Source organism: Erithacus rubecula (genome assembly GCF_903797595.1).
Source record: "Erithacus rubecula genome assembly, chromosome: 2".
NCBI classification, from domain to species: domain Eukaryota; kingdom Metazoa; phylum Chordata; class Aves; order Passeriformes; family Muscicapidae; genus Erithacus; species Erithacus rubecula.
The window spans coordinates 33,949,159-33,965,993 of NC_136685.1; the positions used below are offsets into that span (position 1 = coordinate 33,949,159).

Sequence of the window (16,835 nt, forward strand, 5' to 3'; positions counted from 1 at the left end):
TGCCCCTGATTCCAGTTTTTAAAGTAAGAGTTTTTTCAGAAGACATAGAGTGAACTCCTCTGTTTCTGAGTCCTCCAGCACCTCTTATGTGATTCTGTATTTCCTTCAAGCACCAATATGCTCTCTCTGCTATTCCCAGCTAAGAAACAAGGGATCACTTCAGCACCAGTCTTCCAGTGCCATGATAGCATGGTTAATTGGAATTACTGTTGTTTGGGGTTTTTTAAGGCAAATGTGACTGCAGTTTATTTTGCTTTGGCAAAATGTTTCTGGGAGTTGCTTCCTTGTTTGCTTCCTGGCAGACTGATTCATGGCTGAAGGAAGAAATTGCAGGTTTGGGGGATGGACTCACCTGCTCAGCACCATTCAGATGTTGTGTGCTTTCACTTTACAGTTAAACTTTACTAACCAGTTTCATGAATATCTTCTCTGGGCCACTCCCAGTGTTGTTTTTCTAAGGAGGGCTGTAAGTGCTGGTGGTGGCACACTTGTCTGCCCTCTCCCCTTATGAATTATAGCCAGTGATCTCGCACAGTTTAGCTGCCAATGTCTGATGGGGTATCTCATTATCCAAGCTGTCCTCCCACCTGTATTTTATCTGATTGCAGGTTTTAGTCATGCAGTCAATGAATAAATAGTCTGAATGGAAGGTTGAGCAGTAGGAGGAAGAATTATGAAGGGGCCCAGGACCCACCAATACCCGGCGTTGACGCTCTTTTCTTTTGTACTGTTACACTTTACTGAACCATTCAGTAGAACAAAAGGGAGGCACAGAGCAAAACAGCCAAGCCAAAAGCAGCAGTGATCACTGGCAGCAGGGCAAAACCTGGGGCAAAAGTCTTCCCTCGCAATTGCCCCCTGCTCCACAGCAAGTGATTTGGGTCTGGCACCAGATCTTTCAAGTTTTTTATGCTTTCCTGGAGTATGAAAACGTCCACAGCAGGGATCAATGACATGGTCAGCTTTATAAAACAACATAGGCTAAAAAAAAAATTAAAAGCTTTAAAAATTTACTTAAAAGAGAGAAGAAGGAATTTTGGTGTCACAGCATGTTGTAAAGATGCATGTACAAAGTGAGATAGGACCTAAAACACAGAGGAAAAGTCCTCTTTAGTAGTGAAAAACATTTAGAAATACAAAGTTCAAAAAAGACAGTCTTAACCACAAGTTTTCTAAAATTAATCAGAGAATAATGTCTCTGTGAGAGTGACTGCTAAGCATGAAGGTTGCAAGGGTCAGTATCAGGTACTGATTGTATTTTTCTTTCCAGATGAGAGGTTAAGTGTGCAGGTTACCTGCCTGGCTATTCACTAAATTAGGGTATCATCAGGGATCAAGAGCACCTTTGCACTGAGACAAGATCAGGTAGAAGCACAGCTCTGGAGCAGTTAAATGTTGCTCTGGGGCAATCAAGCAAGCTCACTGCCTCTGCTAATGGAGATGTCATGCATGTACCAGGGGAGAGCATGTCAGATAACTTTAATCAGGTTAACTCAAGCAACAAGGCTGTCTAGCTGTGGGAATCAGGAACCCCATGACTGAGAATTTACAGTTTCTTGGCTGGGTGAATTAACCCATTCAGCACTCCATTCTAATGTAGCATGATGTTTCTGTATCCAAGCTAGCTCATCTCAGCACTTATACAAATACAAAACAAGTGGACACAAATCGAAACACCTTTTTATTTTCTGTTCTTTCAGGCACAGATTTATAGTGCAAGAAGGTTTCTATCTCCATGAATCATCTTTGGAGGAAGAATAAGTACAGAGAGAAGTTCTTTCTGCCACAATGTGGTGGAAAAGGCACCACTTACATGCTTTGACAGTGTAGGGTTGTTTTGGGTCTACCCCAAAATATTTTGTAAGGTCCAGCCATCCATGACTCTTGGCTCTATGGCATGGGAAATTAGAGCCTCTAGTGTCCATAAGTCAAATATCTCAAGATGGTAGGGCATGAAAAGGGTATAGTGAAATGAACTACCAGGAATCAGCTGAAGGGTATTTTATGTAGTGTAAAATAGACTCTTTATATATACAGTGTTAAGGGTCTAAAGGGTCTAAATGGTCTAAATGAATGATGAAGAGTTTTAAGGTTATTTTTTCATTTGTCTCTTGAAAGCAAAGTATTATAAATTTAGACTGTTATTTATTGCAAAATAATGCAACTAGAGTAGGGTGCTACTCTAGGGGTTTTTTTTGAGAAATCTGTGTGTTTTACTACCCCAGAGAATTTCATTTATTTATGAAAACGAAGATTAAATCTGCACTGAGTCCTAGTTTGTATCAGACTGTAGCCCAGCAGCATCTTGCAAGCTTTTGCTGCCTAAGATTTACTAACTTTCATATTGAAAGTAGATAAAAATGAGTAATCATCTGTGAATGATAATTATACCACTGCTTGTGGGAGGGAGCATGGTTTGAAGATCATTATTAATTATTGTTTCTCATTTGCATGTGCTGAAATCTGCACCACAAAAGCTTACCTCTATAGTGTAATGCTGGTGGAATTATTTTTTAAAAAATCTGAAAAACTGCATCAAGGGTTTTTGGAGGCAGCACCTCCCCTCTCTCTTCAGTTTTCTCCCAAGCTTCTAACTTGGGAAGGAAATCCTCCAGACTGGCAAAGTTCACTGGGAAGGAAGGTAAAGTCTTCCAGATATGCAAGCAGAGATCCCTTTTCTGATGTTGAAGGAGTTAAAACATCATGGTCACCCTGGCATTTAACCTGGGCCCGTCAGTGAAAGAGACAGAGAGCAATATCACATGTATACATATATACAATATGTGACAGGACAGTGACAGGACACAAATAGCAGTGCCTAAGCATTGCTTTGCAGCTTGACATTTTAGCCATCTCCTAGACAGAATTTGGTTTTCGATGGAAAATAAGCAGAGCTGTGAGGGTACCTGCACACACACACACAGCTGGCTGCAGGAACACTTGGTTTTGCTCTTGCAAGAGGACAAGAGGACACAGGCTCAGCTCCTTGCTCCAAGGAGGTGATGGGTAGCTTCCAAAGCCACCAGGCCTGGTTCAGACATCGACACAGCAGCACCAGAATGCTGCATCCCTCTGTCCCCTGGGTCCTGTGCTGGCTGGGAATAACCCTGTCCTCCCAGCCTCCCAGCAATGGTGTCAGGTTTGACTCATGTGCTCTGATTTGAACAACAAGTTATTGCCCTGATTTTGTCTGTGGATGAGCAAGCCATACTCACTTTTTCCCTTGTTATCTCTTCTCCCACTTCTTGTCCTTTTCACCAGACTTGACACTCCCTTTCCCCATCTCAGCTTCCTCACGAAAGAACAACCCTGGCTAAGTGACCTCCTCCCCATTGGTCCCAGTTTTGCACCAACCACTGAAATCTGGTTTCTGAGAGAGTTGATATAGGCATGCTCAGCTTTATTTGGGATTACTGTTGGAGTGACTGAGGTGCTGTGGGTTTTGCAGGGCTGTGCTCCCAAAAAGCTCCAGTGCTCCCTGCCACTTTCCCATGAATTTCAACCACTTCTCATGTAACTCCACCTGAAAAACCCAGCCATCCCTTGGGGCATCATCTGTGGCTTGTGCCAGGTGCCTGCACTGGCACCTGCCACGTCCAGCATGTTCTCTGTTGTGCCCAGCAGTGTCTCCAGTGCTGCTCACTCAGCCCATCCTCTGGCCAGGACTGAAGCACAGATATCCCTGTGTCCCTAGAAATCTGTGTTACACAAAGACAGGCTCCAGACCATTATATCCTTGATTAGAACATACAGTGCTTTGGTTATTTATGACAAGGTCACTACATGTATGAGTGATAGTAGGATGTCCACAGATGCAAACACACAGCTATGCCTCCACACACCTTGCTTACTGCTCAGTCCTTCCAACCTGTCTTTCCATCATGCTGCTTGTTTCACTGGTGTGTACAGGATAAATCTTAACTTGAAGGTCAATTTTATAGGTCAATTCATGCAAATTTCATAGTAATTTAATTCCTGGCCTCATTCAGTCTGTGCAGGAAAAGGTTGCATCCCTAAATCTATGGTCCCATAATGCAGCTGGGAATTCCTCAGACAGCTTCTTGTAAAATTTTGGTTTTCACACAAAAATAGGGATTTCCTTTACTGTCCTACCCCAGTTTGCGGTTCTGTAAGACGACTCCAATGCACCTTTTGATAGTTTGCTTTCATTTTGCCTACAGCTGGCATCAAAATTTCATGTTGTGAGCTGTCTGGTGACAAGAATATTTTCTTTTGCTGACAATCTTTCCACAGGTTGGTGTGATTCTGACTATCTCCACTTTCTCAGCTTTTTCATGCTGCTTTTCCAGATATGACATGTTACAAACAGCATCAATGCCTACATGGATCCATAATGTGACCTCTGCAGCACTGACATCCTTAGAAATCCAAAGCAACACCACCATGCCAGAGTATAATACTTATTATTTGGAAAGATATGACTTTCAGTTAAACTCAGTTGTATCATTTGATTACCAAGGAGCCATGAAGTCCAAGATTTGTTGACTTTGCAAAAGCAACACTAGAAAGTTGCAAGTGTAAGGCCTGCATTTCAGGGCTTTGTACATAAACTTGGAAGAGAAAACCTCTTTGAAGGAAGAGGAGGATCACTGAAAGCTTAGTTTGAAATAGTAGCATCACCATAAATGTACTAAGTCATATTTTCCATAAACTGTCTCACAAATCATGGCACAGATTCTTGCCCTTCAGAGCTCCAATTGTGGAAATATTAAAAGTAAAAAGCACTCAGACCAATTCAGAGTTTAACAAAGTTAAACTGATTCATTGCTATCAAGGGCACAAAGATGTAGCAGTGCAATAATTGCTTAGAGAAAAGGTAAAACCATGGATGTAAAGGAACTAACCTGCCTGGTACATACACATGTGCAACGCCAGTTCCACTTGTTTGTTCCAACTGATATTATTTAATTTGTTATGAAATGGTGGTGGTTATGAAAGTTCAGTGGCCAAGGAGTGGGAGTCAATCTGTCCAGCAGATTCTGCTACACTGTGGTCCTCTGAGAAGAGGGAGATATTTTTTTTTTGGCAAGAGCAAATATGGACATTGCTATCTCACAACCTAAAGTCATCCAGTTCCTTTTAAGGAACAATGAATCAAACTCTTTCCTCTTTCTTCCTCCTAAACAGCACTCAAAGCCATTAACAATAATCAGCTAATATGAAGCATGATTGATTCCCATTTGGAGGAAGCCAGATGAGTTTCTTGCACCAAATGTGAGAAATTAGTCTGTGTGTGTAAAATTCTCTCTGTAGGAAGTGACTGACAGCCTAAAGCTATACAGCTGCAAAACATAAACACAGCAGTGCTTTTAGTGAGAGCACTTTAAATAACTGTTATTAATGTCCCTTCCAAGATGTCACTTAGAAAACCACAATCAATTACTGTAGTGATAGCAATACTATATATAACAATTGTATGCAAGTGATAGAGATGCTGGAAACCAGCTATTATTGCTTAGACATATTAAAATTCTCCTTGTTAATACTCATGTCATGACCACAAACACACCTGCATTTTTGAAAGATTGATGATAAGTAGCATTAAAATCCCTTTACTAATAAGCAAAGTCAATTGCTGGCATCTCTTTGTAAATCATTTCCCAGTTTAAAACATCATTTCTTTCCTGGGCCAAAGATACTCTCTATCTGTGTCTTCTAACCCAGAAGTAGAGAGAAGATAGCTGGACAAGAAAGGACAATGGGAGAGTGGCTGGGGAGGAGGCACTGGAGGAGGGTGGCATGAGCCTGGCTGAGCCCTTGGAGGCTGTGCTGAGATGGCAGCAGCAGCTCAGGAGAGTCTCAGGCTGCTCTGGCACAGGAGGTGATCTGGGAGGTGAACAGCCAGGGCTGCAGTCTAATAATAATAATAATAACAACAATACTACTACTAATAATAATAGTTATGATGCCAGTGTGTATCCTCATCATGTGGGTAAGGGCAGACAAGAGGCACAAACTCCAGCTATAGAAGACACCTTCAGCTCTCCAAAGCTGAAATGATTTTCCAGCTTTTAAACATGCTTCCTTAATAATACAGGTTTAATGCCATTTTCTTGTGTGGTATTTATGTTGTATGAATTGCTAAGGCTCACTTCCTATAAGGAACATAGGAATTATGACCGAATTAACTCTCCAATGATGGGTTTGGACATGAAAAGATGGGCTTGTGGGGTCTGAGGTACCTGCAGGCAGGGATGATGCTTTGTTTATATTTTTCCCTGTTTTCAATTATTGCAGTGTTTTCCAGGAAAAAAAAAAATGTTGGCTTGTAAAGCCAAACTCTCCTATGTTATCAGCAGTATCCTTTGTCCTAAAGGAAACCTGATATTTGGATCTAAGTTTGTTTGAATACTGAATTAAACATGTATATAGTGCTCAGCAGAGAAAAAGGTGGGTACCACCCAGGGTGGGGAGATGTCCCAGGGCCATGAAACTTCAGGGCCCCAGAGGAGTGAAGGATGAGCAGAAAGAAGTGCTGCTTCCATCAAGAAGCATCACAAAATCTCCTGTGTGTGCACTGGATCAATAAGTGGCTGTGGAGGAGGTGTGAATTCCATGGTGCCTTCCAGTGTCTTTGGGTGAGCTTGTGGGCCAGGGTACCCTCACTAAATGAGAGTGCTGAAGGAAGGATGTGGATTACAATTGGGTTTGCTCTGTGCTCCAGGAGTGTGAGACAGGGGAGAGGGAGAGAAAACCTCTTTGCTTTATGCTCTGATCAAAACATCAGACATAATAAGAGTGCAAACTAAGGAAATCAGAATCTGGCTTGACAGAAAAGACTCCCATGAACAATTTATGAAGAAGGTTTGAGCTGATGTTTTGGCTTTAGGCCTAAACAACCGAATTGACATTTCCCTGTGCCATAACCACATGAAGACTTGATGGATAGATTTCCATCTGACTTCTCCAGTCAATTTTCTATATGCAGGCCTAATATTTCTTCCAAGGTTATTCATACTTTAAAGCTGTTTAAAGTAGTTTCTTATGAGTAGAGTATGTTTTGGAGGGAAGGCAGTTCTGCTGCTCCTTGGGCAGAATTAAAACTCACATTTTGCTCACCCAGAGGCTAAGGAAGTATGGATCTGCTTTCCTAGAGCCTATCCACAAATAGAAGTTTTTATCTAAAGTTTCTATTTTTAATTTTTCCTCATTCAGCTCATTCTGAAGATGGCACTCCAATTTCTGAAGAAGAGCATATGTACACAGAGCTAAGCTGCCAACTAACTAGCTTTAAATGCATAATTCCTCATTCAATTTCTTAATTCCTCATTAGCTTGCATGTGCAAACCCAGAGCCTAATCCAAGTCCCACTGGTGTCAATGAGAATTGGTTTTACTTCTCAGATTTAGCCATCTAAAAATCAGGCATTTATTCTAAATGCAACTGTGGAGGAGCCACTTGTAGTGAAAATAGAGAAAAATCAGCATTTCCAGGATATAATTCATAACACCTTCCTTAAGGCTTGTCCTGAGAGGGGACAAGTGTATTTCCAGCAGCCATTATCCTTTTCCCCTGCTTGTGAAGGGAGCCTGTACAACTAACCTAGAAACTTCCTTCTCTGATAAATGAAGCCAGGGGAAGGAATCTTTCTGTTTATTTCAATAGAAAAGGAGTCAGACTTTCAGTTTTCCACATTCTTTATGCCAAGATAAATTACAAATGAGTAAGCAAGGTCCCAGAGGTTATCCTAATCTGCATCTCATGGACTGTTAACTCTGGCTTCAGCTATCTCTTGGGATGAATGGAAAAGACATGTGAACTTCTGAAACAAAATCAATTTTTTTAAAAAAAAATTATTGTTCCTTGCATCACACTGGACTCCCTGACAAGGAGCACAATTAGATGGAAATCTCAAAGCAATGGCAGAGCTTTTTGTCTGTCTCCTCTAAAGACATTCACTCAGTGGGATATGTGAAATGTCAGGAATAATTAGACAAAACTATATGAGCTCCTAGCAACACTGATGTGCTGTGTAAAACCAAGCATTTGCCATAAAGCTTTAAACATTGTTGAAAACCTGCATGATAAAAGTAGCCTGAGAAATTTTTAAGTTCAGTTTCTAATATATTAATATAGACATGGATATGAAAAAAGCAGAATAGAAAGCTATGAAATCCTGGCATGACTTTGCTGAGATAGGCTGCTCTGCTGCTTTTTGTTCCAAAGGTGGTATATAAAAGTAATTGATGCCTCTCATATAGCAATTAAAATGAAAAGGCAAATTCCCTCAGCTCTTCATCTGCTGGAGTGTATTTTAACAAGCAGAAAAAGGACTAGCTGCTGGTATCAGTATCACAGAGATTATAGACATGTTTGTGAAAAGGGACCTCTGGAGGTCTCTTAGTCCAGCCTCCTACTTTAAGTAAAATCTCCGAAACCAAAGAAGGAATACCCATTTCACATCAGCAGGAAATCTGGCCCAAATTGCCCTTTAGAGAAGAAAAAAATTGATGATAAATGCAGAGAAAATGGAAGAGAAAATGGGAGAGAAAATGCAAGAGTAGAGAAGGGAAAACAGACCAACATTTTATTTGAGATAATAGTATTTGAAATGTGAAACTTTTTTACCAAAAGGTGGAATTATTCTAGATTGACTAACAGATGTGTTTTTATCTTCTAGGAAAACAATGAGCAGGAAGAAAACCTGGATGGTTTTTTGCCGCTCTGTTGAATATCGGATTATAAACTACTTTTTAAAATTGCACATAGGGCATCTCTTTCAAATGGATAACTTGTGAACCTGGAACTCTTCCTTATCAACTCCTTGCATCCTGGAGGGGAAAATGAATTTCACAAACTGCACCACTGAAGCCAGTGTGGCTGCCAAGCCAAAAACAGTAACTGAAAAGATGCTCATTACCCTGACCTTGGCCACAATCACAACCTTGACAATGCTGCTGAATTCTGCTGTAATTGCAGCAATCTCCACAACCAAGAAGCTCCACCAGCCAGCAAATTATCTCATATGTTCACTGGCTGTGACAGATCTCCTGGTTGCTGTTCTCGTCATGCCCTTGAGCATCACTTACATAATGATAGATAAATGGACTTTGGGGTACTTCATCTGTGAGATCTGGCTCAGCGTGGACATGACGTGCTGCACGTGCTCCATCCTTCACCTGTGTGTCATCGCCCTGGACAGGTACTGGGCCATCACGGACGCTATCGAATACGCCAGGAAAAGAACGGCTAAAAGGGCTGGGCTGATGATAGCCACCGTCTGGACCATCTCTGTTTTCATATCAATGCCCCCCTTGTTTTGGAGAAACCACCACAGCATCAGCATTCCCAGCGAGTGCCGCATTCAGCACGACCATGTCATCTACACCATTTATTCCACATTTGGGGCGTTTTACATCCCCTTGACTTTGATCCTGATCCTGTACTACAGGATCTACCACGCTGCAAAGAGCCTTTACCAGAAGCGGGGCTCCAGCCGCCACCTCAGCAACAGGAGCACCGACAGCCAGAACTCCTTTGCCAGCTGCAAGCTCACACAGACATTCTGCGTCTCGGACTTCTCCACATCTGACCCGACCACAGAGTTTGATAAAATCAACGTGTCCGTGAGGATCCCTCCTTTTGAGAACGACTTGGACCCGGCTGGCGACCGGCAGCAGATCTCCACGACACGAGAGCGAAAGGCTGCTCGCATTTTGGGGCTGATTTTAGGTGCTTTCATTTTGTCCTGGCTGCCCTTTTTCATCAAGGAACTGCTTGTGGGCCTCCACATTTGCACTGTCTCTCCAGAAGTAGCAGACTTCTTGACCTGGCTTGGGTATGTCAACTCGCTCATCAACCCTCTGCTGTACACGAGCTTTAACGAGGATTTCAAGCTGGCCTTTCGAAAGCTCATCAGGTGTCGAGAGCATACTTAAAAGGACTGAGAGATGATGATGCTGGCATGACTCCTGGCCTTAAAAATGAGCAAAATGATTTGACTCTGCCACCGTTTCCCTTGATAAAGGGGATTTTTGTGTTTGCCTATTTCCTTGACTGTTCTTCAGCCTGCAATTCATTATGCCATTTTTTAATCTCTAGTGTTACTCGTGGTAAAGGGTTTGAAATAAATTTATTCCACAAAGGAAAAGATTTTTTAGAAATGAAACAACAAAAAATACATTATTAGTATTAGGTATTCATGTCTAAGACATTTTGTGTAATCAATGATTCAAGAAGCAAACAACAATATTAACTTTTATACTTTTTCCATTTAAGAATCAAACATCTAAACTATGTACTGTATAAACTGAACCCCATAAATACATATTCAAAAATGAATAAACACTTCATGGTCATGACAGCTAAACAACACCTCTTTACTGTGGCATTGAGAAAGCTGTTACAGCCATTTAGGAGAAAAATTACCACCATTTCCACCTTGGGTTGAGGCAGAATAAACTATTCCTTTCTTCAGGAATACACTCCCAAAACAGAAAGGCAAGTTCAGTTCATTGTATCTAGAAATGATCCCATTTTGTAACCCAGAGGAATTATTTAAGTGGCTCTCTTTATGCAATATTCCAGATTTACATTCAAGGTGTTGGGCAGGCACCTGTGCAAATCATTTGGCAATTGAAAGATGCAGCTAATAAGTGTCATACCTGTGAAACTAACTGCACATCTGAATGGTCACATTTTCAATATCTCTAACCCTATTTCTTCAGGCCTTGTGCCTTAGTCAGTTCTGGGGTGGCATTATTCACTTTTGCCACACTTCATCTGAATCTTGTGGTGCACAACCCCAAGGTTCTATGGATCTTACCCCCAACAATTTAGACAAATGGATATCTTCTCAGCAGGCCAACAATATACAGAAATTCAAAAACATCAGTTAAAACCTAATTATTTCTGAGTGCCAGAAAAAAAAATCAGTAAAACTATTTATTTTAAATAGCCATCTGCACATATGCCTTGTTGTCATCTCACAGTTTGCTATGGCAATCTTGCCCACTTAACCTATGGTCAGGTGCTCTGGTAGGATTTCTTGTTCTGGGAGTCCTTCACAGACCCACTTCCCCTGTCCTGAGAGACAAAGAGTCCTTTGTATCCTGTCTTTTGTGTTTATGAAAGTTTAAATTTTCTGATTCAAATATTGTGGAAATCAGTCTGGGAAGGGACAAAAATCAAAGCTGAGAATTTGGTATTGTCCATTAGCAACTTTTAAGCACCATTTAAATATTTATTACTCGCCTTGCACCCTAATTTTCTCCCCTGTCCATTTTTCTGGACAAATTCTTTTTGAGTTACACTGATACACAACAGAGGAAATACCACATATGTCAACCTGACGTGCAATAGCAGTGAAAACTGTAGTATGGCAGCTCCAAATCCATCAAAACAAATACTAGAGGTAGCAAAAGTGGTAACAGCACTGGAAGCCATCTCTTAAAAATGTTTTTAAAATTTACAAGATGACAATCATTTTTCTTATCAAGAGTCAAGGAAGTGTAAGTAATGTGTGAGTAATAAACTGCAAATGGAACTGAGAAATGACATCCTTATTGGTGAGAGGAAGCATTTGGCTGGAAAGATGCAGTGCCATAAGCTGAGCTTAAACCAAGTCTGAAAGTGACAAAAGCATGACCTGGGGCTTACCCACATGCAGTGGGATTCTTCTTTCAGGATTCCCTGCCCGAGTCTGGTTCATCTCCAGCTGCCCTTCTGAAGCTACTGTTGCTGTTGCCTTCTCCAGATGCCCTTGGGTTTCCTACTAGCAAACATTAATACCTAAAAAGAGAGGGAAATTATCTCAGCCACTGAAAATTTCTTTTAGTGAGGAAGCACAGGCATCCATTATGGTTTTACATTTTTGCAGCCTGTTGGAGGTGGAAATTTTTGACTGAAGTCAGGGAGGTGTGTTCTGACCCTGCCTATCAATAAAACTTCCAAAGCAGCTCCCTAGAGTACATATGCTATTAAGGGAAAAAAAAACCAAACAAACAAAAAAAAAAAACTGGAAACTAAAATAAAAATGTGGTATTTGCAGGAAGTGCTGCAGAATATTTTTTTTTCCTTTCAAAAAACACAATAGAATTTATTATTAAAGAACAAAGATTCAGCACAATTTCTGAAACAAGTTGACTGTGGCACAGAAAACAGGACACACAAGCAGTTATAGCTAGAAGAGAGTAGGTTTTGGTGTCTCTTAGGTACACAAGGGTGCTCAGCTGCTGTGGTGACCAGAAAGGGAAGAGTGAATGTGCAATATTGCCACAGCAGCCTGTCTGAGCCATCCAAGGGAACTCAGCTGAGGCAGAATCTGCACCCCAGCCAGGTGCTTTGGGGCTGTCTCTGGGGCTCTGGCTCAGCCATGGGGTGGGCTGCTCAGTCCTGTTTCTCATGGAGTAAAACCAGCTCAGTTAACTCTGTTGCCAAGACTGATGCTCATTTAAAGCCATAAGAGTGGCTGAAGGGCTGGAAATGTTGAGTGTGACCTCCACAGCAGCTGTCACAGGCAGGTAGCAGTGCTTCAGAAACATGGATGAAAGCTGTAAAATACAGGAGCTGCATCATCTTTTTTTCTGCTAATGGCTTCTTGTTAGTATGTGAATATTGTTATTACCACTCAAACTACCAATCAGGTTGAAGGCTATATTCAATTTTAATATTTAGGGGTAATTAACAGGAAAAAACAGATGGATGGTTAATTTCCTTGCTTTCCTGTTAAATAAAGACTCACCATTCTCTGCCAGCTGACTACTGATTTTCTAATTAAGTCATTAGCTAAACACAGAGAATGTTTTCCAACAAATGTCACTAGATTGATGAAGATGTATGTTTTCCCCATGCTCAGAGTCAAAGTCAGGAACAATATAAAGGATTGGCTACTTAAAACAACTCAACTTGATCAGAAATTACTGGTCTCATGAAAATAAAACCTTTTGCTAGTCTGACACCACTGTTTGATGACATCATTTTATTTTCTATGTTAAGTTTTTGCTGCTTTTACAATGGATTGGGAGACATTTCTTGACCTGTCCGTGGCAACTCCCCATTTACACCTATGAATCAGGTGTTAATTCTGAATCAGGCCCACCCACACCGTGTTCTGCAATACCAGGTCCTCCCAACAGTGAAGTATTTAAGACCTACAGACTACCTCCATCTCCCTTAACCTCTCTAAACCATCCTGTGACATGCAAGCCTTATTTTCTCCAATGGTGCCCTTGCAAAGTTGCCTTGCTTCACAACCCTAACTCCCTGCTTGTCCTGCCTTTGGGTTTCTGACTGTCTCTAATCCCTAAATTTATTGTGGTCCTACTAAAATGAGCCCCTGTTCTCTCTCCATCTCTCAGCAGTTACCCGAATTCCCATAATTGTGATTGTTCAAGTTTGCAAGATGCCTTACATGTATCCAGGCCCTATCCAGAAGTTTTTGCTCTCTGTAAGCAGCCAGTGCTTTGGAGTGAGTTCATACATCCCTGAAAATTGCACCAATCAACAAATTGTCCTCCCCAAAAGACAACTCTTCAGATGCTATTTTATCTACTTTTTTATCTTGTTGTCTTTCTTCTGTACCCTCTCCTTTTGTTCCCTTTCTTCCACATCAAAATTGACCCTAGAATTATTACTTTATGGACCTGTATCTTTGTATTTAGGGACCTGTCCCTGCACAGGTTACTCAGGTTTCACTCAGTTCCTGCTCTTCTGCCTGTGCCAACCACATCTCTCTTCTCTGCAAGCTTTGTCCTCACCACCTCCAGGATCTTTCCACATCTCCCCATTCCTTGCAGCTGATGGGTTTTTTTCCTTCTCAAAACCATTTTTGATATGGTAAAACTCCTGAATGAAGAGCAGTCTTTGTGGACAGTGGAGGAATTGGTCTGTGTGTATTGCCCGTCTTCTTTTCTCCACCTTTCCCTTACAGACCACATCCTCTTCTGAGGTGAGCTCTCTGTAGTGCACAGCATGCACAGGCACAGCAAAACACATTAAGAGTTGCCTGTGCCCTGAGCCACCTGGATTTAGCTCATATACAGTAATTTAAAGTTGTGGGTTCCTCACCACTATGATGTAGCAAGTCATTCACAACAGGAGATTAATTTTGATCATCCTTCTTGTATGGAGAAAGATGATGGGATTGAATTTACCAAAAGGTTTAAAATAAAGCCCCCACCTCACCAATTTTACATAAAAGGCTGTCACTATTCAGACTTCACTGCCATGCACCTGAGCTGTCCAGTTTTCCAGAGTTATCACTCCTTATTTCTTTGTCCTTTGCATGTGTGAGAAGGAACAAAAAAAAAAACCAAAAAAAATCACAAAACAAAACAAAACAAAACAAAAAAAACCCCAAACAAATGAAAAACCAACTTAAAAATTTTGACTTATCCAAGACAAGATGCTAAAAGAATAAAGGAATTTTTTCTAAGGACTTTATTTTCACTCCTCTGTTTTGAATTCCAGCTATCAAAAGGTAAAGAGCATTAGAGTGTTGAGGTGAAATACAAGCTTCCAGCTTAGGTGAGGTAGTCCTTGTGCCTGGGTACTGTTTAACCATTGCAAATATCAATAAGAGACAAGCTGGTTTATATTCATCCTTTAAACACCCAGATGATTTCTATGAAGAATTATCTCAATTTGCTTTATTGCTTAAGTAGACACAGTAAATCTTGTGATAACTTTAATTGTTCAAGTAGTATTTTATAAGAGTCCTACGCAATATATAGTCACCTTTTCTAATTGCTATCTGTTTTTCACTTGGGGCCAAATTTTCTTTTCATTATCTGTCTTTGGATAAATTCCAGGTTTATCAGCTGTAAAATTACTCTTCAGCATTCTCTATTTTACTCTATGTACATTTGCAAACATTGCTCCTTTCTTCTCTTACACTGCCAGGAGATCTTTACTTTTTCATTAATCCCATGCAGGTGATCACCTCTAGATGATGTTATATGATTAAATTACTCCTTCCTACTCAACAAATTTCTATGCTTCTATGAATCAGTGCTTAAATATAAATTTTTGATGTTTCTGCTGTGAGTAGAAGATGTAACCATAAATGAGCTGTGTGGAAAAAAAAAAACTATTAGAAAATTATATAAACATCTCAAAGACCTAAGGGAGAGAGACTAATTTCAACTTTTTACCATCTTAATCGCTTTTCTTTCCTGCTCATTTCACTATTTCCTGGTCTGTGAATCCTGTTCATTAATTTTTCCCCCTGTTTACCTTTTTCTCCTTCTTTTCCTTGGCAGCCTTCCTCAGCACCACAGCGGCATCTAGTTACTTTTAGCAAGAAGCAAGGCCACTTTGTGCTATGTTGATCACATCACCTAAGCATCTCTTGTTTCAGGAAACCAGGTTGCAGGCTCTGTTCCATGACACTGTTGTGTACAGCCTCTACTTCAGCTTTATTACAGTTTTCCTACAAATCACATTTCTAATGTGCATCCAGGTGAAAGACGCTTGCATTAACCCATGGTTTCTTCCCGTGTGCCATGATTTTTGAAGCTATCTTTTTAATAATTCCCCCTCTCTTCTCCTCACTCATGGGGTTTCTATGAATAAAAACTAAAGCCACAGCTAGTATGGTCTCCAGATGCAATAAATGGTGCTGGAAATGCTCACTCCACTCCTCCCACTGCCCCTCATATTTCACGGTCTTCCAATTGCTCCCACTGCATACTTAAGAGCACATTAGCATATAGAGCAGCTTTCTGAAGTTTTTGTGGGTTAATTTCCTGCATGACAAGTTCTAAGCCTCATTTCTACCTGGTGCAAGATCCCTTGTCACTGAGATACTCAAACCTTCTAATGTGCTGCATCTCCCATATTCATTTTGTACACTGCATGACTGCAAATGGCACACATATCTATGAGGAGAGGCATAAAGCACTTCCCCTTGCAAAAACACTTCATAAAAGACACACGTTTTGCCAATCAAGAAACAAAACATAACTATAGGGAAAGGGGGGGACAGAATTCCCATCCCTTTGTAAATTGTTCTGCGCACAATTTAAAATTAGTTCCAGGTATTAATTTTAAAAGAGCACTAAGAAACAAAACATAAAATCGCATGTGCATGCCTGAACAACTTGCAACAAGCAGAGTGACCAGCAGATTTTACAATAAAAAATTGTTTCTATCGAAATCTTTCTACAGCGACTTTTCCAAGAGAATAGCAAGTTCCACACAAATGACTTCCACCTTTGTGATCCACTGGAAATATTATCTCAGTCCTTTATAGCAGGAACAGCTTGCCAAGCTGCTAGACTTCTGGATTGAGCCTCAACAAGCTTGTTTCTATAATAAATAAAATATGAGGCTAACACCTCCAGCTTGAGAGTTTTAAATTGAATTGACCACTAAAATAACGTCTATCAGCTAGATTTTTCCTTTTGTTCATACATATTTCAGTGCAATTCCTCATTTTTTTATTGCCAAGCCTGCATATGAAAACTTAAAATAATCACTTTTAAAATTTAGAATAATAATGAAATACTCTCTCTCTTATTTTTCTGATTTCAGAACATTTCTGTATTATGACTGGACAGTCATTTTGAAGATGCCAGATAGAAAAAAAATAATCCAATTAGATTCACAGAAGTTGATCTAGGATTGCAAAATTAAGTGTGGTTGTTTTGGTCTGCTGCTTGCATATACATGCAAGCCACAGATCAAAATCCTTTAATTTTTCAGCACAGCAGTTTCTCTACTTGCTGAGGAGCAGGTTATCTGTGGTTTTAATTAGGATGGGTAGGAGGCTGTACCTTTTCTACCATGCTTGCAGAGCCCATGGGCAGGAAGGGGACTGAGACCCAGGCTCTGTGGCTGGCACAGACTGTGCACTGGGGACACGGTGTCACTGC

At 40.7% G+C, this 16,835-nt stretch overlaps 1 protein-coding gene across 1 annotated transcript; it reads left to right on the forward strand.

The window, feature by feature from the left end:
- Positions 1-8,802: 8,802 nt before the first annotated feature.
- On the forward strand, positions 8,803-12,715 carry HTR1E (5-hydroxytryptamine receptor 1E). Its single transcript, XM_079299083.1, has one exon. It carries the CDS (start codon positions 8,805-8,807, stop codon positions 9,897-9,899), a length of 1,095 nt encoding a protein of 364 aa, XP_079155209.1. The 5' UTR covers positions 8,803-8,804; the 3' UTR covers positions 9,900-12,715.
- The last annotated feature ends 4,120 nt before the right edge of the window (positions 12,716-16,835 follow it).

Coding starts and splice junctions, on each gene's coding strand:
- HTR1E (XM_079299083.1), top strand. CDS start 8,805: ATGAATTTCACAAACTGCACCACTGAAGCCAGTGTGGCTGCCAAGCCA.